The following is a 27,817-nucleotide window of genomic DNA, read 5'->3' on the forward strand; positions in this document are numbered from 1 at the left end:
ATTTGTTCTTAACTGACTTGTCTAGTTAAATAAAAATATATATAGTTGAAGTCGGAGGTTTACATACACTTAGGTTGGAGTCATTAAAACTCGTTTTTCAACCACTCCACAAATGTGTTGTTAACAAGCTATAGTTTTGGCAAGTCGGTTAGGACATCTACTTTGTGCATGACACAAGTCACTTTCCAACAATTGTTTACAGACAGATTATTTCACTTATAATTCACTGTATCACAATTCCAGTGGGTCAAAAATGTAGATACACTAAGTTGACTGTGCCTTGAAACAGCTTTGAAAACTACAGACAATTGTGTCATGGCTTTAGAAGCTTCTGATAGGCTAATTGACATAATTTGAGTCAATTGGAGGTGTACCTGTGGATGTACTTCAAAGCCTACCTTAAAACTCAGTGTCTCATGGGAACATCAAAAGAAATCAGCCAAGACCTCAGAAAAACAAATTGCAGACCTCCACAAGTCTGGTTCATCCTTGGGAGCAATTTCCAAACGCCTGAAGGTACCACGTTCATCTGTACAAACAATAGTATGCAAGTATAAACACCATGGGACCACGCAGCCATCATACCGCTCAGGAAGGAGACGCGTTCTGTATCCTAGAGATGAAAGTACTTTGGTGAAAAGCGCAAATCAATCCCAGAACAACAGCAAAGGAACTTGTGAAGATACTGTATCTATATCCACAGTAAAACGCGTCTTATATCGACAACCTGAAAGGCCGCTCAGCAAGGAATAACCCACTGCTCCAAAACCACCATATAAAAGCCAGACTACGGTTTGCAACTGCACATGGGGACAAAGATCGTACTTTTTGTAGAAATGTCATCTGGTCTGATGAACCAAAAACAGAACTGTTTGGTCATAATGACCATCGTTATGTTTGGAGGAAAAAGGGGGAGGCTTGCAAGCCGAAGAACACCATCCCAACCATGAATCACGGGGGTGGCAGCATCATGTTGTCGGGGTGCTTTGCTACAAGAGGGACTGGTGCACTTCACAAAATAGATGGCATCATGAGGGGGAAAATTATGTGGTTATATTGAAGCAACATTTCAAGACATCAATCAAATTTATTGATAAAGCCCTTCTTACATCAGCTGATGTCACAAAGTGCTCTACATAAACCCAACCGAAAGTCCTATTCCTATTCTGGCAGTGCCGGTTGGAGATTATAACAAAACATGACATCAGTCAGGAAGTTAAAGCTTGGTCGCAAATGGGGCTTCCAAATGGACAATGACCCAAAGCATACTTCCAAAGTTGTGGCAAAATGGCTTAAGGACAACGAAGTCAAGGTATTGGAGTGGCCATCACAAAGCCAACATTTGAGGGCAGAACTGAAAAAGCGTGTGTGAGCAAGGAGGCCTACAAACCTGACTCAGTTACACCAGCTCTGTCAGGAGGTACTGGCCAAAATTCACCCAACTTATTGTGGGAAGCTTGTGGAATGCTACCCAAAACATTTGACCCAAGTTAAACAATTTAAAGGCCATGCTACCAAATACTAATTGAGTGTATGTAAACTTCTGACCCACTGGGAGTGTGATGAAAGAAATAAAAGCTGAAATAAATCACTCTCTACCATTATTCTGACATTTCACATTCTTAAAATAATGTGGTGATCCTAACTGACCTAAGACAGGGTATTTTTACTAGGATTAAATGTCAGGAATTGAAAAACTGGGTTTAAATGTATTTGGCTAAGGTGTATGTACACTTCTGACTTCAACAGAATACACTACCATTCAAAACTTTGGGGTCAGTTAGAGAGGACATTAAAATAACAAAATTCATCAGAAATACAGTGCAGGCATTGTTAATGTTGTAAATGACGATTGTAGCTGGAAACGGCAGTTTTTTTAAAGGAATATCTACATAGGCGTACAGAGGCCCATTATCAGCAACCATCAATCTTGTGTTCCAATGGCACATTGTGTTAGCTAATCCAAGTTTATCATTTTGAAAGGCTAATTAATCATTAGAAAACCCTTTTACAATTATGTTAGCACAGCTGAAAACTTATTTTGATTAAATAAGCAATCAAACTGTCCTTCTTTAGACTAGATTACAGGCTCAAAATGGCCAGAAATGGCAATGCCATGCGAGAAATTGCCAAGAACCTGAAGATCTCATACAACGCTGTGTACTACTCCCTTCACAGAAAAGGGCAAAATGGCTCTAATCAGAACAGAAAGAGGAGCGGGAGGCCCTGGTGCACAACTGAGCAAGAGGACAAGTACATTAGAGTGTCTAGTTTGAGAAACAGACGCCTCACAATTCCTCAACTGGCAGCTTCATGAAATAGTACCCGCAAAACACCAGTCTCAACATCAACACTGAAGAGGCGACTCTGAGATGCTGGCCTTCTAGGTACATTCCAGGTGACTACCTCATGAAGCTGGTTGAGAGAATGCCAAGCGTGTGCAATGCTGTCATCAAGGCTACTTTGAAGAATGTTTAACACTTTTTTGTTTACTACATGATTCCATATGTGTCATTTCATCGTTTTGATGTCTTCACTATTATTCTAAAATGTAGACAATAGTACAAATAAAGAGAACATCTGGAATGAGTATGTGTCCAAACTTTTGACTGGTACTGTATATATGCACATACACAGGTAACTGGCAAAATAATGTAAGTGCCATTAAATTACACAAAGTATATTGAAAGCAGGTGCTTCCACAGGTTTAGTATCTAAGTTAATTTAGCAATTAACATCCCATCATGGGGGGGTGGGGGGTGGTCATGTATACAAATACTGGGCAGGACATTATCTTGGCCATTATTTTGGCTACCATGGCTATGCCACCATCCACAGGGCACAAGTGGTTAGTGAATGGTTTGATGAGAATGAAAATGATATGTACAACATGCCACAGCCATCTCAGTCACCAAGTCTCAACCCTATTTAACACTTATGGGAGATTATGGCATGGTGCCTGAGAGCAAGTTCTCCCACTTAAAAAGACGAGAGAGGCCTGTAATTTTCATCATAGGTGCACTGTGACTATGACAGACAAAATGAGAAGAAAAAAAAATCCAGAAAATCACATTGTAGGATTTTTTATGAATTTCTTTGAAAATTATGGTGGAAAATAAGTATTTGGTCAATAACAAAAGTTTCTCAATAGTTTGTTATATACCCTTTGTTGGCAATGACAGAGGTCAAACGTTTTCTGTAAGTCTTCACAAGGTTTTCACACACTGTTGCTGGTATTTTGGCCCATTCCTCCATGCAGATCTCCTCTAGAGTGATGTTTTGGGGCTGTTGCTGGGCAACACGGACTTTCAACTCCCTCCAAATATTTTATATGGGGTTGAGATCTGGAGACTGGCTAGGCTACTCCAGGACCTTGAAATGCTTCTTATGAAGCCACTCCTTCGTTGCCCGGTCGGTGTGTTCATGCTGAAAGACCCAGCCACGTTTCATCTTCAATGCCCTAGCTGATGGAAGGAGGTTTTCACTCAAAATCTCACGATACATGGCCCCATTCATTCTTTCCTTTACACGGATCAGTCGTCCTGGTCCCTTTGCAGAAAAACAGCCCCAAAGCATGATGTTTCCACCCCCATGCTTCACAGTAGGTATGGTGTTCTTTGGATGCAACTCAGCATTCTTTGTCCTTTTTGGTTTTTACCAAAAAGTTATATTTTGGTTTCATCTGACCATATGACATTCTCCCAATCTTCTTCTGGATCATCCAAATGCTCTCTTAAGACGGGCCTGGACATGTACTGGCTTAAGCAGGGGGACACGTCTGGCACTGCAGGATTTGAGTCCCTGGCGGCGTAGTGTGTTACTGATGGTAGGCTTTATTACTTAGGTCCCAGCTCTCTGCAGGTCATTCACTGGGTCCCCCCGTGTGGTTTTGGGATTTTTGCTCACCGTTCTTGTGATCATTTTGACCCCACGGGGTGAGATCTTGCGTGGAGACCCAGATCGAGGGAGATTATCAGTGGTCTTGTATGTCTTCCATTTCCTAATAATTGCTCCCACAGTTGATTTCTTCAAACCAAGCTGCTTACCTATTGCAGATTCAGTCTTCCCAGCATGGTGCAGGTCTACAATTTTGTTTGTGGTGTCCTTTGACAGCTCGTTGGTCTTGGCCATAGTGGAGTTTGGAGTGTGACTGTTTGAGGTTGTGGACAGGTGTCTTTTATACTGATAACAAGTTCAAACAGGTGCCATTAATACAGGTAATGAGAGGAGGACAGAGGAGCCTCTTAAAGAAGTTACAGGTCTGTGCGAGCCAGAAATCTAGCTTGTTTGTAGGTGACCAAATACTTATCTTCCACCATAATTTGCAAATAAATTAATTAAAAATCCTACAATGTGATTTTCTGGATGTTTTTTTCTCATTTTGTCTGTCATAGTTGAAGTGTACATTACAGGCCTCTCTCATCTTAAGTGGGAAAACTTGCACAATTGGTGGCTGACTAAATACGTTTTTGCCCTACTGTATACACACACACACACACACACACACACACACACACACACACACACATTAGTAATGCCTGCACTTTCCATGACAGACTGACCAGGTGAATCCAGGTGGAAGCTATGATCTCTTATTGATGTCATTTGTTAAATACACTTCAATCAGTGTAGATGAAGGGGAGGAGACAGGTTAAAGAAGGATATTTAAGCCTCGAGACAATTGAGACATGGATTGGGTATGTGTGCCATTCAGAGGGTTTGTAAGACAAAATATTTAAGTGTCTTTGAACAGGGTATGGTAGTAGGTGCCAGACACACAGGTTTGAATGTGTCAAGAACTGCAACGCTGCAGGGATTTTCACACTCAACAGTTTCCCGTATGTATCAAGAATGGTCCACCACCCAAAGGACATCCAGCCAACGGCAGGCTAGTGGTTGAAAACGGGTCATTCACGAAAGAGCACAAAGTAGGCTGACATGAATTGTCCAGAGCAACAGACAAGCTACAGTCAGTCAACTGACAGTCCTGTACAACATTGGTGCCCAAAGACCCATAAAAGGCACAACTCATCGTACCATCGTACCTTGACACAAAATGGGGTATGGCAGCAGAGTTCCACTTTCAGAAAAAAGCAAGAAACTGAAGTTGCAGTGGGCTAAGGAACAAAAGCACTGGACAATTGGAAAAACATTGCCAGGTCTGATGATTCCCGGTTCCTGCTGTTTCACGCGGATAGGAGGACTAGCGTATGGAGGAAATCACATGACTACATGTATCCATCATGCCACCTGTCAACTTCGCAGGATAGTGGTGGTGTGGGGTGTGTTTTCATGTCACACATTGGGCCCCTTGATAAAAGTGGAGCAAAGTTTGAATGCCACAGGATAGCTGAACATCATTGCCAATCAGGTTCATCCCTTAATGGCAGCAGTGCATCCATCTGCAAATAGATTTTTTCTGCAGAATAATGCCCCATGCCACAAGGCTATAATGCCCCATGCCACAAGGCTATAATGCCCCATGCCACAAGGCTAGGATTGTCCAGGAATGGTTCCACGAAGATGACCGTGAATTGGGCTTCCTGCAGTGGCCTGCCCAGTCACCAGATCTCAATCGAGCATCAGTGGGATGAAATGGAACAAGATATTCGGAGCAGAGATCCAGCAGCAGCAAACTTGACACGGCTGTGGGGAGCTTTGGAGTCAACAGCCCTGTGTAAAGCTTTCAACGCCTTGCAGTCCAAACCCCGGCGAACTGAGGCTGTCCTGAGGGCAAAAGGGGGTGCAACTGAATATTAGGAAGGTGTTCCTAATGTTTTGTACACTCAGTGTATACATACAGGGACCAATAATATCTGCAATGTTATACTGTATACAGGTCCAGGTGATTACTGTGAGGACCTACAACAGGTCTATGACAAGTCACAGCTCTCTATGACAGGCCAGAGCTGGTGCCTCCTCTGAAGAGCATGCTGCAGGTGAAATCTCAAGAAGTACACTCCGCAAACAATGGAGGAGCGAGGGAACGAGGGAGAGAGAGGTAGAGAGAGAGACAGTCTAAACTCTTGAGTTCGCAGGATATGAGAGTCCCTCTTGCCCTGCAGTCCAACCAGCATAATTTTCTCTGTCTCTCTCTACGCAAGAGCTTTTCCTGTGGAAGACCTGCAAGCTTTATGAACTGCAATGGAATGCGGCGAGCTGCACTGGCCCACTTAATCAATACACCAAGCCACAGAAAGGTTCTCCAGAGATGAGAGATAACAAGAGAGAGTTGGAAGGTGAGGCAGGTTTCATTCACATTCCTTTTTCAGGACAGAAAGAGATCGCTCTCCTCTCTCACCTCTCTCCTTTCTTGGAGAATTACGGATTTTCTCAGAGAATCACCTCTCGATTAACGGCAACTTTTCTGCCATAAAAACTAAGAGAAAGACAGTACTGCTGGGATACTATACACAGACATACAGAGGGAACCTCTGTGGAAATGTCACTACAAAATCTACAAACCTACTGTGTCTGATGGGGAGAAATGACGGTTGGTGGGGGAAAGAGGACGGGGGGGGGGGCAAGGGAGAGGCAGATCTATGGGGGACGGAGGGAAGGAGAAAAAGGAGGCGTGACAAGACGATAGTGACTGCAGAGCTGAGCGGAGGAGAGAAGAGAGATTTATCACCAGAGAGCAGAAAGATAGAGAGAAAGACGGATTGGTTAAACTGCAGATATTATTACAGCTAATGATTCACCTCAAGTGGCGATAACTGGGGTACGATCTGTCTCCCTCGCTTCCACACCCTGGCTTTTTCCACAGAGCCGGGGAGATGACAAGGCGGCGGGAGGAGAGAACAAGGAGACAGAAAAAGAGAGTAGAACGAGACAGAGAGATAGAGACAGAGAGAGACACAGAGAGAGACACAGAAACAGAGAGAGAGAGACAGAGAGAGAGAGACAGAGAGAGACAGAGACAGATCCTTACCAAGTACAGGCTGAGTGACCACCGATTGGCAATAGAAACCGGCAGACATAAAAAGACATGGCTACCCAAAGAGGAGCGTGTATGTGGTCACTGCATGACAGGGGAGGTAGAGACAGAGATGCACTTTCTCCTTTACTGTGATAAATATTCCTCACAAAGAGATTCGTTATTCACAGAAATGACTACATATATTCCAAATTTTTACAAATTGAACCCAGAGGAAAAACTAAGAATACTCATGGGCGAAGGAGCAATGGCTCCTCTTGCAGCCAAATATGTATTTTCCTGCCATAGCCTGAGGGACACTGAATAATAACATCTGCATAGTAAACAGTAACTAACTTATTATTACTATTATTGTGATTACTATAATTATTAATGTTTACTGTAGACTGTTACCATTTTATTGTTATTATTTTTGTATTTAATTTTGTATTATTATTTACTACCATTTTATATTATTATTTGCTATCATTTACAATTTTGTTACAATGTATATTGTATACATTGTTGCTTTGGCAATATTGACACAATGTTTTTCATGCCAATAAAGCAGCTTGAATTTGACAGAGAGAGAGACAGAGAGAGAGAGGCAGAGAGAGAGAGGCAGAGAGAGACAGAGAGACACACAGAGAGACACACAGAGAGATATACAGATAGACACACAGAGAGACACACAGAGAGACACAGAGAGAGAGAGAGAGACAGAGAGACAGAGGCAGAGAGAGACAGAGAGACACACAGAGAGACACACAGAGAGACATACAGATAGACACACAGAGAGACACACAGAGAGACACACAGAGAGAGAGAGAGAGAGAAAGAGAGAGAGACAGAGAGAGACACAGAGATATACTGAGAGAGACACATAGAGACACAGAGAGAGACACAGAGACAGAGAGAGAGAGAGAGAGAGAGAGAGAGGCAGAGAGAGAGAGAGAGACAGAGAGAGAGAGAGACAGAGAGAGAGAGACAGAGAGAGAGAGACAGAGAGAGAGACAGAGAGAGAGAGACAGAGAGACAGAGAGAGAGAGACAGAGAGACAGAGAGAGAGAGACAGAGAGAGAGAGACAGAGAGAGAGAGAGACACAGAGAGAGAGAGACACAGAGAGAGAGAGACAGAGAGAGAGACAGACAGAGAGAGACAGAGAGAGACAGAGAGAGAGGTATGCTAATTTGGTTTAGAGCAGACCTAACTCACTCCATTAAATTAATCAAAACAGGAACATTCTACATTTGGCTAGAAATTCAAAAGGAAATTATCCTAACAGAGAAAAATGTCCTCCTGTGTGCTACCTATATTCCCCCACTAGAATCCCCATACTTTAATGAAGACTTCTCCATCCTGGAGGGGGAAATCAATCATTTCCAGGCCCAGGGACATGTACTAGTCTGTGGCGACCTAAATGCCAGAACCGGACAAGAACCTGACACCCTAAGCACACAGGGGGACAAACACCTGCCTGCAGGTGACAGCATTCCCTCCCACATATGCCCCCCTAGGCACAACTATGACAACATAACCAACAAAAACGGGTCACAACTCCTGCAGCTCTGTCGCACGCTGGGTATGTACATAGTCAATGGTAGGCTTCGAGGGGACTCCTATGGTAGGTACACATATATCTCATCTCTTGGCAGTAGTACTGTAGACTACTTTATCACTGACCTCAACCAAGAGTCTCTCAGAGCGTTCACAGTCAACCCACTGACACCCCTATCAGACCACTGCAAAATCACAGTCTACTTAAACAGAGCAATACTCAATCATGAGGCATCAAAGCCAAATGAACTGAGTAACATTAAGAAATGCTATAGATGGAAGGAATGCAGTTTGGAAACCTACCAAAACACAATTAGGCAACAACAAATTCAATCCCTTTTAGACAATTTCCTGGGTAAAACGTTCCACTGTAATAGTGAAGGTGTAAACTTGGCAGTAGAAAATCTTAACAGTATATTTGACCTCTCAGCTTCCCTATCAAATCTAAAAATCTCAAATATAAAACCGAAGAAGATGAACAATAATGACAAATGGTTTGATGAAGAATGCAAAAATCTAAGAAAGAAATTGAGAAACCTGTCCAACCAAAAACATAGAGACCCGGAAAACCTGAGTCTACGCCTTCACTATGGTGAATCACTAAAACAATACAGAAATACACTACGGAAAAAGAAGGAACAGCATGTCAGAAATCAGCTCAATGTAATTGAAGAATCCATAGACTCTAACCACTTCTGGGAAAATTGGAAAACACTAAACAAACAACAACAAGAAGAATTATCTATCCAAAATGGAGATGTATGGGTAAACCACTTCTTCAATCTTTTTGGCTCTATAACAAAGAATAAAGAGCAAAAACATATACATGATCAAATACAGATCTTAGAATCAACTATTAAAGATTACCAGAACCCACTGGATTCTCCAATTACATTGAATGAGTTACAGGACAAAATAAAAACCCTCCAACCCAAAAAGGCCTGTGGTGTTGATGGTATCCTCAATGAAATGATCAAATATACAGACAACAAATTCCAATTGGTTATACTAAAACTCTTTAACATCATCCTTAGCTCTGGCATCTTCCCCAATATTTGGAACCAAGGACTGATCACCCCAATCCACAAAAGTGGAGACAAATTTGACCCCAATAACTACCGTGGAATATGTGTCAACAGTAACCTTGGGAAAATCCTCTGCATTATCATTAACAGCAGACTCGTACATTTCCTCAATGAAAACAATGTACTGAGCAAATGTCCAATTGGCTTTTTACCAAATTACCGTACAACAGACCATGTATTCACCCTGCACACCCTAATTGACAACCAAACAAACCAAAACAAAGGCAAAGTCTTCTCATGCTTTGTTGATTTCAAAAAAGCCTTCGACTCAATTTGGCATGAGGGTCTGCTATACAAACTGATGGAAAGTGGTGTTGGGGGTAAAACATACGACATTATAAAATCCATGTACATAAACAACAAGTGTGCGGTTAAAATGGGCAAAAAACACATTTCTTCACACAGGGTCGTGGGGTTAGACAGGGATATAGCTTAAGCCCCACCCTCTTCAACATATATATCAACGAATTGGCGCGGACACTAGAAAAGTCTGCAGCACCCGGCCTCACCCTACTAGAATCCGAAGTCAAATGTCTGCTGTTTGTTGATGATCTGGTGCTTCTGTCACCAACCAAGAAGGGCCTACAGCAGCACCTAGATCTTATGCACAGATTCTGTCAGACCTGGGCCCTGACAGTAAATCTCAGTAAGACCAAAATAATGGTGTTCCAAAAAAGGTCCAGTCACCAGGACCACAAATACAAATTCCATCTAGACACTGTTGCCCTAGAGCACACAAAAAACTATACATACCTTGGCCTAAACATCAGCGCCACAGGTAACTTCCACAAAGCTGCGAACGATCTGAGAGACAAGGCATCAAAAGGAACATAAATTTCAACATACCGATTTGGCTAAAAATACTTGAATCAGTCATAGAGCCCATTGCCCTTTATGGTTGTGAGGTCTGGGGTCCGCTCACCAACCAAGACTTCACAAAATGGGACAAACACCAAATTGAGACTGCACGCAGAATTCTGCAAAAATATCCTCCGTGTACAATGTAGAACACCAAATAATGCATGCAGAGCAGAATTAGGCTGATACCTACTAATTATCAAAATCCAGAAAAGAGCCGTTAAATTCTATAACCACCTAAAAGGAAGCGATTCCCAAACCTTCCACAACAAAGCCATCACCTACAGAGAGATGAACCTGGAGAAGAGTCCCCTAAGCAAGCTGGTCCTGGGGCTCTGTTCACAAACACAAACACACCCTACAGAGCCCCAAGGACAGCAGCACAATTAGACCCAACCAAATCATGAGAAAACAAAAAGATAATTACTTGACACATTGGAAAGAATTAACAAAAAAACAGAGCAAACTAGAATGCTATTTGGCCCTACACAGAGTACACAGCGGCAGAATACCTGACCACTGTGACTGACCCAAAATTAAGGAAAGCTTTGACTATGTACAGACTCAGTGAGCATAGCCTTGCTATTGAGAAAGGCCGCCGTAGGCAGACATGGCTCTCAAGAGAAGACAGGCTATGTGCTCACTGCCCACAAAATGAGGTGGAAACTGAGCTGCACTTCCTAACCTCCTGCCCAATGTATGACCATATTAGAGAGACATATTTCCCTCAGATTACACAGATCCACAAAGAATTCGAAAACAAATCCAATTTGAAAAACTCCCATATCTACTGGGTGAAATTCCAGTGTGCCATCACAGCAGCAAGATTTGTGACCTGTTGCCACGAGAAAAAGGCAACCAGTGAAGAACACACATCATTGTAAATACAACCCATATTTATGCTTATTTATTGTATCTTGTGTCCTTTACCATTTGTACATTGTTAAAACACTGTATATATATATATAAATATAATATGACATTTGTAATGTCTTTATTGTTTTGAAACTTCTGTATGTATAATGTTTACTGTTAATTTTTATTGTTTATTTCACTTTATATATTCACTTTATATATTATCTACCTCACTTGCTTTGGCAATGTTAACACATGTTTCCCATGCCAATAAAGCCCTTGAATTGAATTGAGACAGAGAGAGAGACAGAGAGAGAGACAGAGAAAGAGAGAATATCCATCTTTTCCACCTAGGCCTGTCAGTAGAAATGACATCTTTCAGATTCCCCATCGTTACAGCAACAATAATGGCACTAAGCAGAGCAGAGCCCTGGTCTAGTCTGGTCTCGTCTGCTGGGTACAGGAAAAGGAAGCAGGGAGTGGGACCGAGGTGATCTGGCGCGATGTGTTTACCCAGTCAAGATGGAAAAACACAACAAACACAGCGATCTTACTAATAAGACAGAGAGAACCAGGACAAACAGTACCAGGAGTCGGTTAGATGACTGCTGAGGGGAGGAATGAAGGATACAGCAGGAGAAGACAAGCAGAAACATCCAGTTAATGGAACAGAAGTAACAGCCCAGCAAACACTGCAACATTGTGTCAAAGTTCAGACAACTTAGTGTGCTGGTTCTGTGTTTGCGGGGAGTTGTTGGGACAGTGATGTCGACCGTCTGTCTATGCACTTAACCCAGAGGAAGAGGGTAGTCTTAATGTTTGCTCTCTGTTCGCCGCTCCCCAGATGTGATAGTTAATCAAGTTTTAGTACAACGAATGACTGTTTACCTGGTGGCTGGTAGTGTGCTGACTCTGGTGAAGAACACAGAGGGTTCTATGTCAACATGCACTCCCAGGGTCAGGTCCCGATAGTAGCCCTCCACCTTGCCTGCTCCCCCCGAGTACTTAAACGTCATCACAGCTTCCAACGTCTGGAGAGAGAGAGAAAGGAAAGAAAGATGGAGAAATCTCATTTTAGACAAGGCTATTCTAAGATGGAGTGCAGAGCATTAAACCGGAACTCAATGATGAAGGTCGAAGGTCGAAGCTAAGGGCGGTTCACAAAATGCCTTGGATAAATGTAACCTGTTGAGATGGTCCAGCAGTTTCTATGAAATCCTGCATGGAAGAGTAAACCTGTGTGTCCGGGGTCAAAGGTGACAAGCCAATCACAGACTCTATTTTTCTCCTCGACTGTGAGCAGAAGGAGACTTATTCTGAGCTGAAATGCCAAAAAATGTCTGATGACAAAATAAACACACAAAAAGTGTTCTGATGTGTAATCAAGAGTGGAGTGAAAAGGAGGGTTATTAGAGCGTCTTGAGTCTTCTCTCGATATTTATACAATGTATTTGGGAAAAGGTGTGTGTGTGCAAGTGAGTGAGTGTGTGTGCGTGTAAGGTTGTGTGTGCGTACATGTAAACACGCGCCTTTGTTTACATCGAAGGCTGACTGGCCCTCAACCCATGTGTGTAATCCATTGAGCTAGGCCAAGCGCGCACGCGCGTGTGTGTGTGTGTGTGTACATGCAGTGCCTGTAAACACAGACCAGGTACGAACAGGTTTTCATCATGTTTCTCTGTCCATCTGCCTGTCCATGAATCTTTAACCCCATCCAGAGTGATCATCACTCAGTATGGAGCCAGTGACTTTCAGCTCCATTTCCCATGGCTGTCTCCTCTGTGGAGGGCCTGACTACACATCACCTTCATGGCTCAATGCACGCTTTCAGAATAGCCCAAGCGAAAGGCTTAACCCCAAAGAGATGGTGTCTAAGACGGTCCATCATCCTTCCTCCTCCTCCTCTCTTCCTGTGTTAAATGGTGCACCACATGCCCATGGCCCTGGGGTTGTTATGTAAAAGAGCCACCGTATCGTGTCTGAGGCACACATGGCCCTCTCTCTCCTGGTCACGCATGTCTGTGTATGTCCTTCAGCCAGAGGGACAGATGCCCCTCTCTCTCTTGCTTGACAAGATCTTATCATCTGGTTCCCCCTCTCTCTCCTGTTCTCTCCTCCTCTCTTTCTCCTGTTCTCTCCTCCTCTCTCTCTCCTGTTCTCTCCTCCTCTCCTCTCTCTCCTGTTCTCTCCTCCTCTCCTCTCTCTCCTGTTCTCTCCTCCTCTCCTCCTCTCCTCTCCCCCTCTCTCTCCTGTCCTCTCCTCCTCTCTCCCCTGTTCTCTCCCCCTCTCTCTCCTGTTCTCTCCTCCTCTCTCTCCTGTTCTCTCCTCCTCTCCCCCTCTCTCTCCTGTTCTCTCCTCCTCTCCCCTCCTCTCTCCAGCTGCACATAACTAGATTTCTCCTTAACTAAGGGAATTAGTCAACACACAAAATACATTTAATCACTTTTGATGAATTGGTTATTTCATTGAAACACAGAGTTCTACCGTGCAGAAGGCTGATGCACGCATATGTACAGGTGATGCGAGACAAAGACGGTCACTGAGACGGACCTCCTCTCCTTCTGCTGTTTAACATGCAGGGCTCATTGTGGAGGGGTCTGGTGTGAGCGTGATGTAAATGAGGTTGTATTACAACAGGGAGGTTGCAGGAGGACCATGTTGTGGGAGGAGGCTGATGACCCACACGGTAAAGATGGAAACAGTCCTAGTCAGAGACATGGCACAGACAGACACACAGAACTTGTCACGGCAGAGACAGACACACAGACCTAGTCACGGCAGAGACAGACACACAGACCTAGTCACGGCAGAGACAGACACACAGACCTAGTCACGGCAGAGACAGACACACAGACCTAGTCACGGCAGAGACAGACACACAGACCTAGTCACGGCAGAGACAGACACACAGACCTAGTCACGGCAGAGACAGACACACAGACCTAGTCACGGCAGAGACAGACACACAGACCTAGTCACGGCAGACACAGACACGCAGACCTAGTCACGGCAGACAGACACAGATACACAGACCTAGTCACGGCAGAGACAAACAGACACACAGACCTAGTCACGGCAGAGACAGACAGACACACAGACCTTGTTATGGTAGAGACAGACAGACAGACCTAGTCATGGCAGAGACAGACAGACAGACAGACAGACCTAGTCATGGTAGAGAGAGACAGACAGACCTAGTCATGGTAGAGACAAACAGACCTAGTCATGGCAGAGACAGACACACAGAACTAGTCATCGTAGAGAGAGACAGACCTAGTCATGGCAGAGACAGACAGACACACAGACCTAGTCATGGCAGAGACAGACAGACAGGCAGACAGACATACCTAGTCATGGTAGAAACAGACAGACCTAGTCATGGTAGAAACAGACAGACCTAGTCATGGTAGAAACAGACAGACCTAGTCATGGTAGAGACAGACAGACCTAGTCATGGTAGAGACAGACAGACAGACAGAACTAGACATCGTAGAGACAGACAGACAGACCTAGTCACGGTAGAGACAGACAGACAGACCTAGTCACGGCAGAGACAGACAGACAGACAGACAGACAGACAGACAGACCTAGTCACGGCAGAGACAGACAGACCTAGTCACGGCAGAGACAGACAGACAGACAGACAGACCTAGTCACGGCAGAGACAGACAGACCTAGTCACGGCAGAGACAGACAGACAGACAGACCTAGTCACGGCAGAGACAGACAGACAGACAGACAGACCTAGTCACGGCAGAAACAGACAGACAGACAGACAGACAGACAGACAGACAGACAGACAGACAGACAGACAGGCAGACAGGCAGACCTAGTCACGGCACAGGCAGACAGAGACAGACAGACAGAGACAGACAGACCTAGTCACGGCACAGGCAGACAGACAGACAGACAGACAGGCAGACAGACAGACAGGCAGGCAAAACGTCCTGTTTGTAGGGTGGGACTGTTGGTTGGCTGGGCAGCCAGATGGTCAGGTTTGTAACGGTGTAGGTGCCAATGAGCCAGGCACGACTTCTGAGGAGATATGGAGGGGATGGAGGGAGGGGGCGGAGGTAGATGACAGGGGTGATGGAGAGGAAGCGTGGTCTGTTTGTTATTCCATACTTCCTTTCAGACACACTCTCTAAAAGATCATCAAACTGATCGAGCCACCCCCCCGCTCTTCTCTCTCTCTCTTCTTTCCCCTTCCCCATCTTCTCAATCTCGCTCTCTCTTCTTTCCCCCTCCCCATCTTCTCTCTCTCCCTCTCTCTTCTTCCCCCCTCCCCATCTTCTCTCTCTCCCTCTCTCTTCTTCCCCCCTCCCCATCTTCTCTCTCTCCATCTCTCTTCTTTCCCCCTCCCCATCTTCTCTCTCTCGCTCTCTCTTCTTTCCCCCTCCCCATCTTCTCTCTCTCCCTCTCTCTTCTTTCCCCCTCCCCATCTTCTCTCTCTCCATCTCTCTTCTTTCCCCCTCCCCATCTTCTCTCTCTCCCTCTCTCTTCTTTTCCCCTCCCCATCTTCTCTCTCTCCCTCTCTCTTCTTTCCCCCTCCCCATCTTCTCTCCCTAAACCATTGAATAACTTAACTGTAATGGCCTGGCTGAATGGGGAAGGCACTTAGTGCTCCATGCCTGTAATGCCTTCTGTCTTTCCATAATTGAAAATGTTACTTTTCTTTAAGGAGCACATGGCCTTATAGGATGGCCTGTATGGGAAACAGTTAAAGTCCCCTGCCTTAATTATTGTTAGGAAGTTGTGTTATTTTGTTAAGCACTGTTAGGTAGCTGTCAGGTAGCTGTCAGGTAGCTGTCAGGTAGCTGTCAGGTAGCTGTCAGGAAGCTGTCAGGTAGCTGTCAGGTAGCTGTCAGGTAGCTTTCGACAAGACTCAGCACATCTCTAAGTACCTGGTGAAATGAAGAAGCTGCGTATGTCATGAATTGGAGATGTCTTAAACTCCAGCTATGTGCGCAAATTGGTGTTTATTGGCGCTGGCTGGGAGGGGAGGAGATGGGTTCTATGGAAGAAATGCTGGTCTGGACTCTTTCGTAATGCTGCATGGTTAACTGGAGCAATGCCACACTTTTGGCCCGCTCTCCCCTGCATTAGTACACCCTCCTATAGTACTACACCTTCCTATAGTACTACACCCTCCTATAGCAGTAAACCCTCCAATAGTACTACACCCTCCTATAGTACTACACCCTCCTATAGTACTGCACCCTCCAATAGTACTGCACCCTCCTATAGTAGTAAACCCTCCTATAGTAGTAAACCCTCCTATAGTAGTAAACCCTCCTATAGTACTAAACCCTCCTATAGTACTAAACCCTCCAATAGTACTACACCCTCCTATAGTACTACACCCTCCTATAGTACTACACCCTCCTATAGTACTACATCCTCCTATAGTACTACACCCTCCTATAGTACTAAACCCTCCTATAGTACTAAACCCTCCTATAGTACTAAACCCTCCTATAGTACTACACCCTCCTATAGCAGTACACCCTCCTATAGTAGTAAACCCTCCTATAGTACTAAACCCTCCTATAGCACTACACCCTCCTATAGCACTACACCCTCCTATAGCACTACACCCTCCTATAGCACTACACCCTCCTATAGCACTACACCCTCCTATAGCACTACACCCTCCTATAGTACTACACCCTCCTATAGTACTACACCCTCCTATAGTACTACACCCTCCTATAGTACTACACCCTCCTATAGTACTACACCCTCCTATAGTACTACACCCTCCTATAGCAGTACACCCTCCTATAGCAGTACACCCTCCTATTGCAGTACACCCTCCTATAGTACTACACCCTCCTATAGCAGTACACCCTCCTATAGCAGTACACCCTCTTATAGCAGTACACCCTCCTATAGCAGTATACCCTCCTATAGCAGTATACCCTCCTGTAGCAGTACACCCTCCTGTAGCAGTACACCCTCCTATAGCAGTACACCCTCGTATAGCAGTACACCCTCCTATAGCAGTACACCCTCCTATAGCAGTACACCCTCCTATAGCAGTACACCCTCCTATAGAAGTACACCCTCCTATAGCAGTACACCCTCCTATAGCAGTACACCCTCCTATAGCAGTACACCCTCCTATAGCAGTACACCCTCCTATAGCAGTACACCCTCCTATAGCAGTACACCCTCCTATAGCAGTACACCCTCCTATAGCAGTACACCCTCCTATAGCAGTACACCCTCCTATAGCAGTACACCCTCCTATAGCAGTACACCCTCCTATAGCAGTACACCCTCCTATAGCAGTACACCCTCCTATAGTACTACACCCTCCTATAGTACTACACCCTCCTATAGCAGTACACCCTCCTATAGTAGTAAACCCTCCTATAGTAGTAAACCCTCCTATAGTAGTACACCCTCCTATAGTACTACACCCTCCTATAGTACTAAACCCTCCTATAGTAGTACACCCTCCTATAGTAGTAAACCCTCCTATAGTAGTAAACCCTCCTATAGTAGTAAACCCTCCTATAGTAGTAAACCCTCCGATAGTTGCTATGCTAGCTATCTATGCTCCAATGTTTCTCCTTGACAGAATCCTTGCCTACCCATTGTCAGTGTTTTTGATCTATTTTTGTTCCCCTTACACCAGGGCTGTTGCTGAGCAGTTTGAGATATTGTAGTCCTGTATGGTTTATCCACCCAATGCCTGGCTTACACCACACTGAGATTGTTCAAGGCTTCCTTGCACTTCTTCAATAATTCAAAAGTCACTACAGTGCTGCTTGTGGATGTGGTGGAAAACTTTCCTAGTTTGTCAGATGGTCTCCTTGTGAATCATCCTCTTGAGTCCAACAGAGGTGTGAGAACGTCAAGCTGTCGCGAGGCCACAAATAGCTGGTATGGCTGTAGGGAAGGGTCTATCAGAGACAGCATGCAGATGGACACACAACCAGAGATCCTCAGTGACTACACTGACCTCTGATGGACATGATCCAGCATACTGTAGTTATGTCTTAGAGATGCAAAATGACAGTAACATACCCAAAATTCCCAGTTTTTTTTCAGAAATCCTGGTTAAAAGATTACCGGAATCAGGAAGAAATAAGCAGAGAATCTGGAAGTCATCATGAATTGTATTTTTTTGTCAACTCTACAGAACTGAGTAGAAACTAAAAGCAGAACAAATCTTAGGCTAGCAGCACTACTCTGCCTCATGACATCTGGTGCTATTCTCTTCCCATTAAAGGAGGAAGGACAACTCTCTCTCCAAACCCTGATCTGTATTCCAGCATCATGGCCCTGAGTCTCTGCATCACTGCAGTCCTATAGGTAACCTAACGTGGCAGGCGTAGAAACACACCTAAGCAGAGTTCCCACTTCCGCTTTTCTGGTGGAACGGAAGTGAGGATGAAAATACTGTATCCTTGAAAAGTGGATGTTATGTTTTCTGGTGACTCCGCATAGCCTTTCCTAAAGCAGGAGCAAAAAGAACCCCTGCCTGGGGCAGTGGATTGATTGGTTGCTAGGCTGGCTGCTTAACATCCAGCCATAGGTATGTTCAGGATTATTAGGCAGACAGGTTTCTTCTGGTTCTGCTCTGTTCAGAAGTACAGTGTGATGTGGCCCTGTTTCTATCTGCCCTGCCTGGGACTAACCAACGAGCACACTGATGGGGAACATATCTTTTGAAAACAAAAACACATTTCATGAATAAATAAAAAAAGGAGAGAGACTGAAAAAGAGATTGCCCGAAAGGAAGAGGCACAAAATAAAATAGCTATGGGAAAGGGTTATAACAGTATTCTATGCAATTTGATCATTTCAAATTGGCCCTCGCTCTCTCTCCTTTCTCTAGAGATGATGACATTCAACACCAGTGTTTTTTTTTTTTTTACAAAGTCTGGTGAGATTGTGGAAGAACTGCAGTACAATTATATTTGTCCTTTGGAGTTATTACCGTTATCTAGACACAGTGGAGACTAGGACCAAAGTTCAGCTCAACTCGGGCTGTCTGTCTCAAGCGCCTGCTGCTTTCTGCGGGCACGTCTCTAACCCCGTTGTGTTTCTGTGTCCCTCTCTGTCGCCACAAAGACGTGAGGTAGAGAGAGCCAGAGCGAGAGAGACGGAACCTTTCAGAAAAAGGGACAATGGGTATCTTTGTGAGCCCAAACCCAGCAACAACCCCATGGTTTCTCCCAGTAACAGGTGACTGAGCAGCCTAAACGATGCCACCTCAGCTGGCAGCCAGGGTAGCGTGTGGAACATAGTGTGGTTCTGATAGGCCGTGTAAATGATTATTTATAATGACGACCTGGCTGGAATATGGTGGTGTCCAGGACAGCTGTTTAATTACTTCCAACAACAGAGGCAGAGAGACCGATCCGGAGGGGGACGCTGCCAAGTACTGCAGCAACACGACACTGCATCAGAGCTGTGACAACACTGGGAGTCTGTGCTTGGATACAACAAGGAGGCCTCCAACTATACTGCAGATATCGCTTTTTCACAACAAAAAAATGTAACTTGTTATAAGTAGCCTATCATTTATCAGTACATAACCTAGTTACATATAAAGCTCAGACAAGTCTCTCTCTCTCTCTCTGAGTACAGGCACCTCTATTGTTATGCTGAGTGCCCTCTGAATGCAGGGCTTTGTCTGCCTGCTATCTCAGGGACGATGTCATAGAGACATTTTAAAGTAATGCTTGAACGCTGAAAGCGTTGTGCTTCATGATCCCTAGGCTACTTGCTATGTTCATTTTCATTCAGATAAGTAGTTGGATTAGACTACAGACAATGAATACATTTCATGAGCGGGGCAGTATCATGTTATCCTTTTAACCGCATGGCCTTTCAGTCTATAAGTACCCGCTAGAGAACGTTTAGCATACGGATCAGATGCTTATCAACCTGCAAGGTGCGCAAACATAAGTGCATAAACAATTGTAAAGCATGTATTGCATGAAGAAATATTAGTGGAAATATGCCTAATGTAAAATACAACAAGAATAGTTATTTGTTTAGACTTCCAGTCAATGACTCATCAACATTCTAACCAGTCTAATAAATACATTTCATATATGCTATTGGAAGAATAACAATTTGTTTGTGTTTATAAAGGTCTTGGGTAACATTAAAGTACATCAAATCAATTCTTTCAAAGAACATAAATACATGTTCATGAGTTTATGTTAATCGAGGCTACAAATAAAAACCAAAAAACACTATTTCAAGTCCATCACAAAGAAGTCCATTATAATTTTGTTTTGGCAGGTCTAAAGAAACATTGTGGAAATAAGAAAATGGATTTAAAAGAAAACAGAATATAATATTTAAAGTTGATTATGTTACTAGTCTTTGCTTAGTAGCCAAAGCTATGCTGCCGTACGAGTGGTCAGGTGCTGAACGCATGGACAGTGCAGATATTCTGGGATAAAGTTACATTTTATAGAGATGCACCTCTCTGAACTTTCAGAGATATTTGACAAAAGGTAAGTGTCATAGAAACTGCGGAATATGATCTTTCTGATTCTATATAGAAATCAAAACATTTGACCTGCATGTGAGGATTTGATAAAGTGATGCCTCTCTGTCAATTACAAGATGCACCCGTCTCTTCATGTACAATTTGACAACTGAAAATATTGTCAAATTATACGATAAACACGAGCGCGGAACGCTGATAAATAGGGACAACAAAAACTCATCATTACACTATTTTCTTTCCAAATTAAATCAATCTGTCGGGCTTCATTTAAATTCAATTGTGAGGCAATGTGTACAATTATCGGCCATTCATCCATTTGCCATTCACTCTTTGAGGAGACAGAGAGGCATTAGCACCTGGCTGGGTAACAACGTACTACAGCACATGGTCTTGGCTGGTAAAAAGGCTGGAAATACTTCTCTGTTTGTGATTTCAAAATGCGGACAAATGAGCAGTGTAAAAAACAAAACATTTAGGAACAGTCAGGGAAGTTGATTTTTTTTGTGGCCAATATGTTTTATTTACAAAATCAAACGTCAATGGCCGTTGGTCTATGGCGGTTCTAGTGTTACAGCAGTTTCATTTCAGCACTATTTTCTCTCAGTAACTACCTTTTACTAACAGGAGAGTAGCCTAGCCTATGGTAAATGGAGACATATTCCATAGCTTTACAGAGAGTCTGAGCTTTAGATAAGCAAACTGACTGTGGCTCTGACTGGGAGAATGCATTGTGTTTTTGTCTGAACCCATCCAGTCAGTTCAGGCTAGCCAGAGGTCCCTGAGCGTCAGTGTTTTCATTGTCCCATTCTATTCCTCTCACGATTGCCTCATTACAGACGGGCTCTATTTTTAGCCCAGTGTGATTGAAATAGAGTCCTCAGGGAGCCTGGGGGCAAAGACGACTGGAGAAAAGAGAGAGAGAAAGAGAGAGACAGAGGGAGCGAGGACTGAACAAAGAGAGCAGCAGGTAGAGAGAGAGAGGAGAGCAAGCAAGGGGGGACTCTGGGGTCGGATGAGTCAGGGAGTGAGGGATGAGGGAGAATGAGTGAGGGAGAAAGAAATGGAGTGAGTGCACCGCCAGCATGCCTGAAGACAAGCCTTCCTCTCCATCCTCCTCCCTCACGAGGTCCTTGTTGAGACCAATAGTGTAATAACAGTACTGTAGGCCTGGGGGCCAGGGGCCCTGTTGCCACAACTACACACAGGAACCCTGGCTGGAGGACAGAGGAGGGTTCCTTAATGACAAAATAATTCATTTGACATGGTGTTTTGTTACCGGACTGTGTCATACCTTGAGCATATACTGTTTCCTTCCTCTTAGTTCTCAGGTATTTCATACACATGGTCTAACCCTGCAAAGTGTGCGCGTGCATGAGTTTGTAATGCGGCAACTGGCCATGTATTTATCATTACGAATCCCAAGAGGGTACGTTGTTCTCCTGGTTCTTCTTCTACTATAATTTCCAAACAATAGAACATTAGTAATTGTTCCACAGCTGCTGCAGTGTCATTAGAGAAGAGAAAAGGAACGAGAGAGAGACAGAGACAGAGACAGAGACAGATAGAGAGAGAGAGAGAGAGAGAGACAGAGACAGAGACAGACACAGAGAGATAGAGACAGAGACAGAGATAGAGAGAGACAGAGACAGAGATAGAGAGACAGAGACAGAGAGAGACAGAGACAGAGAGAGATAGAGAGAGAGAGAGAGAGTCCAGCAAGTGGTGACTGTAGGGTTTCTCACTTTACTCACACAGACTGTCAGACTTTGTGTTTACACATGCCTATCGCTGCAATAAGGGCACACTGTTGCTAGGGAGGGGACCACTGCAGAAGTGAGAGAAGCAGATATTCAAAATATACAGTTTTATCATGAGGGGGCAATGCAGCAATACAAAATAATACTCTGAACAGCCTTTTATTTGGGATTAGGATTAGGAGGGAAAGATACATTTGAAACCATTTTAAAAGGATATTCATCTGGACAAAATATGAAACCTTCTTTTTGCACTTTCATTTAGCATGCATTATGAACTAAGGGTAAACATATTATTTGAGCTGTTTAAGGCTGGTCATAGACATTATGGACAGTGTTTTTGTAGCACTGCATATTTCCACTCACTACCTAGCCACAGTGGTTTGGTACTGTGATATCCATGTTGCTATTGAGATGTCTGATGATCAACAATAATGACAATACTCCTTTCCTTCTCCTCAGACCTCCATCAGTTTGCCATGTGTGTGTGTATGCATGTGTACAGGTGTGTGTGTGTGCTGTCATTAGGGATGAAATTGAACAGCCCTGCCAGACATCCATCCAGCCAGTACACTCAATCAGTCCACCCTCCACACCCTCTACACCCTCCTCACCCTCCACACTCTCCTCCTCCATCCTCTAAAAATAAAAAAAGCTAAAATCATAAGGAATTGGCAAATTTGTTCTGGAAAGAGCTGCCTGTAAGTGCCTCGCCAGCAGTATGTGGTGGGATGATAATGATATACACTGCTGCAGGGGTACAGTAGCACCTCGGCTTGGCCACTCCTCACCCCTTCCCTCGTCCTGTTACCTGACTCAGCGAGAGCATCGTCCCATTAACTGTCACTTTTAATTCCCTCTCTCCATCCTTCCCTCCCTCCTTGGCTGTTCTCCCCTCACCTCTCATCCCACTCCTCACCTCTCCCCACCTGCACACACACAAGAACACACGCACAAGAACACACGCACAAGAACACACGCACAGACACACAAACACAGCACACACTCCTGGCAGTTGTGACAATATCTGCTGAACCAGCCAGCCAGAGGTAACAGAACTTATACAGTAAATCGAATCCCCCTGGTGTTGTCCGGTTGGGACCTGCTGCTCTCAGATCAGTGGTTAGTTAGCTCCTGACTAACGCATCACACACCGCTTCCTCCATCACTGCAACACAGCCACTCAGATACATGGCACATAAAAGTGTGCACAGACTCGGACACACACACCACAGACATGGTTCCTAAACTAGGCAGATCCCTTTGCATCACATTGATTCATTGTGGATCCAAATCAAGTATTCAAAAGTGTGTGTTGCTCTCTGAGCTAATACGTGAATAGATAGTATAAATTCACCTCCAACCCAGGGTCTGTCTGAGCTGTTCCTATGCATCAAAACATCCCATTGAAATGAATGCACAAGATTACCCTACGCACTTAACTCACCAGAAATAGTGCGTTTCCATGGCAATGTGGATCTTCATCAACGCAGAATCCCGAGGAGCGTTTTGGTCAGATTGTTTCTAGTTTGCTTTGGTTCTCCAATGCAATAGTCTCATGTATAACTTAAAGACAAGACGTCCAGGGCAATATTCACACCTCCACTGATGGTTGTGCAGCAGTGGAGGATTTAGGAGGCGTTGTGTGTTCCATCCAGGGGTTGGAACCAAAATGCATTTCCAATCATTTCCGTTAAGCAAAATAAAAGCAATATAAAGTTATGAACCGGTTCAAACCCTATAAAAAGTTGTGGTTTATGGTCGTTCCTTCCTGTTCCTTTCTTTAACCTGTGAAATCAACCGCTGTTTACATTTAGCTAATTAAAATTACGTCAATCAGCACAGACAGAGCAGGCATGCTAGTTGTTTACATGCGTGATGGACAGACACGTGTAGCCTATGACACACGATGTGACTGACATTTTGTGGGTGGGGAGAGAGCGAGCGAGGGTTGAGGAGGAGGCTTGAAGCTCTGGGCATCTTATGACATGCATTATCTCAATTTGGTTCTCAAAATTATACCGAGGAGGAGCGACTTCCATGTAGGAACTTCAAATGTCCTTTGAGCTAGCTAGCTAACAAGATTGTGTGCCGAGCGACACCAGAATTAAAAACACATCTTACCTTTTATTAGTTAATAAATCCAACGTGAAACGTAATAACTAGGGCTTAACTAGCATTGAAAAAGTTAATCCATTCTTCTCTAGCTAATAAAAACTTGTGCCTATCTTCTGAATCACAATTGTAGTGTCAGTACAGTAGCTTATGCTTCGGAGGGGGGAGGGACAGGTAGCCTAAACATGCACACACACTGGCAAGGATTTTCAGCTTGCATGCAGACACTGGAATCATTTTGAGTGACAGAGTGAGGGCTTCGCTTAGGAACTCTGTGGCGTGTTGGAACGTAAAATAACTTAATTAACCGGTTCCCATGCTTTTGAAATAATGTTCCGGAAACATATGGATCACTTTCGTTCCAGGTTACGTTTCTGTTCCCTGAACCGGTTCCAACAGAAAGAGAAATGGAAAGGGAGATGCACAACTGCATTCAACTGAAATGTGTCTTCCAGATTTAACCCAACCCCCTCTGAGGATAGCATCCTAATTGCATATAAAATGTCAGCCTATTTCCCTACATAGGCCTAGTGCACTAGTTTGTACCAGTGCATTTTATATCCAGAATTAAAGAGGGCAAGTCAAAAGTAATGTGGAACTAACATGGATCCTTGAGGGACGCACATACAGGATTTTCCTTTTCCTGCCTGTTTCATGGCTGGGAGACAGATACACAGTGCTGTGCTGCAAGGCAGGTCAGTGTAATAACAGAAGGGGGTCGGCAGTGTGAATGTAGTGGAAAAGCAGAGCTCTCCAGTGGTGCTGGCGGGGCAGCGAGGGACAGACAGGTCGTCAGGGGAATGATGTATGGCCCTTATTCAACTCCTATGTCTCCTGGATAAGCTGTTCCAGGAGCCGGGGACCTGGGGCCACAGCGCATGCACACGCACACACTCTCTCTTTCTCTCTCTCTCTCTCTCACACAGCTCAGCGAATCATCAGGACACTGCCAAAGGGGTGAGACAAAGGCCTCGGACACTTTCCACTCTATAACGGCGGATCACAGTGAGGCCAGACTGGTGGCAAGGAGTGTGTGTGCTCATGTGTGTGTAAGAAAAATAAAATAAAACTCTCCTCCAATTCTCCAGCTTTCTCTGGCTGGCTGGCTGGCTGGCTGACTGGCTGGCTGGCTGGCTGGCAGCTTGGCTCTCTTAGGGAATAAAGTACCCACATTAACAATTTGCTCTAATATTTCCACCCCCGCAACAACCATATCTTACAAGTTTCATTTCTATGACTTATCTATGAGTCCATTCCTCCGGGGGCGTGTATTATTCACAAAACAGCATTAGGATTTGAAAATTAGACACATTCACATTTTGCTCAATCTTCATAACAATGGAATGATTTTACAATCTCAGCAATAACAATCGGCTGTTTGAGAGAACAACTTCTGAGAGGGATTCGTAATTACATTCATGGCTCAAACTCATACCTATAGAAACAGAGGAGGAAGAGAGAGTGAGAGCGCGCGAGAGAGAGAGAGAGACAGTAGATTCCCCTGCTCAGTCTCTACAGGGAGTCGGAGTGAAAGAAGAGAAAAGGGCTAGACGATGCAGTGTTCTGTGGACCCAGAGAGACAGGTACAACAAGCTGTGTGCCCGGGAGGGAACGAGGCCTGCCCTTTCTAGTCTCTAGTCTGTGTGAGTCACACACCACACACTCCACACCTCTGACTAAGACCAGAGAGTCTTCGCATCATACTGAGCCCTGCAGGACACCACACCATCACATACTACCTCTGATACCTCTCTACCTCTTCCTCAATCTCAACCCTGTCGGTTTTTCTCTCTCTCTCTCACCATACAACATTTTTTTGTAACAGAAAATAAAAATCTGTATTTTTTTATTTATTGGACAGGTTCCTGTCGCATCTCCCTGTTTCTGTTTGAAAATATTTCCTACCCATTGCTTGCCTACTGAACAGGACCCAGCTAGCATTTCCTCTGAGTAGGCTTGGACGGTATCCAGATTGTCATAGCTTCATACCGACATGGTGTCATCCCAGGATATTTAGTCATTCTGGCACTGAACACAATTGGCGCTATTCTCAATCCGAAGTTTAGCAATGCTAACAACAACATGCAAAATACCATAAATAACACAAACTCATTCATAGAATCTACCCTGTGAAGACCTTTATTATACACAGATTTAAAATAATTATTGATAACAAATGTGTATTTTGTGGTTGTGACCCAGAGACTCTTGACCATTTACAGTGCCTTGCGAAAGTATTCGGCCCCCTTGAACTTTGCGACCTTTTGCCACATTTCAGGCTTCAAACATAAAGATATAAAACTGTATTTAAAAAAAATAAAAATATTATAAAACTGAAAAATTGGGCGTGCAAAATTATTCAGCCCCTTTACTTTCAGTGCAGCAAACTCTCTCCAGAAGTTCAGTGAGGATCTCTGAATGATCCAATGTTGACCTAAATGACTAATGATGATAAATATAATCCACCTGTGTGTAATCAAGTCTCCGTATAAATGCACCTGCACTGTGATAGTCTCAGAGGTCCGTTAAAAGCGCAGAGAGCATCATGAAGAACAAGGAACACACCAGGCAGGTCCGAGATACTGTTGTGAAGAAGTTTAAAGCCGGATTTGGATACAAAAAGATTTCCCAAGCTTTAAACATCCCAAGGAGCACTGTGCAAGCGATAATATTGAAATGGAAGGAGTATCAGACCACTGCAAATCTACCAAGACCTGGCCGTCCCTCTAAACTTTCAGCTCATACAAGGAGAAGACTGATCAGAGATGCAGCCAAGAGGCCCATGATCACTCTGGATGAACTGCAGAGATCTACAGCTGAGGTGGGAGACTCTGTCCATAGGACAACAATCAGTCGTATATTGCACAAATCTGGCCTTTATGGAAGAGTGGCAAGAAGAAAGCCATTTCTTAAAGATATCCATAAAAAGTGTAGTTTAAAGTTTGCCACAAGCCACCTGGGGGAGACACACCAAACAAGATGCTCTGGTCAGATGAAACCAAAATTGAACTTTTTGGCAACAATGCAAAACGTTATGTTTGGCGTAAAAGCAACACAGCTCATCACCCTGAACACACCATCCCCACTGTCAAACATGGTGGTGGCAGCATCATGGTTTGGGCCTGCTTTTCTTCAGCAGGGACAGGGAATATGGTTAAAATTGATGGGAAGATGGATGGAGCCAAATACAGGACC

At 44.2% G+C, this 27,817-nt stretch overlaps 1 protein-coding gene across 1 annotated transcript in view; it reads right to left on the reverse strand.

Annotated features, from left to right (window-relative positions):
- The window catches only part of LOC139373565 (trafficking protein particle complex subunit 9-like), a 314,072-nt gene that overhangs the window by 163,677 nt on the left and 122,578 nt on the right, over nucleotides 1-27,817 (reverse strand). The window contains exon 20 of the mRNA XM_071114227.1: nucleotides 12,161-12,303. Within this exon, the coding sequence (XP_070970328.1) occupies nucleotides 12,161-12,303 (143 nt within the window). The remainder of the gene's footprint in view (nucleotides 1-12,160; nucleotides 12,304-27,817) is intronic.

This window comes from Oncorhynchus clarkii, chromosome 18 (assembly GCF_045791955.1).
Source record: "Oncorhynchus clarkii lewisi isolate Uvic-CL-2024 chromosome 18, UVic_Ocla_1.0, whole genome shotgun sequence".
NCBI classification, from domain to species: Eukaryota; Metazoa; Chordata; class Actinopteri; order Salmoniformes; family Salmonidae; genus Oncorhynchus; species Oncorhynchus clarkii.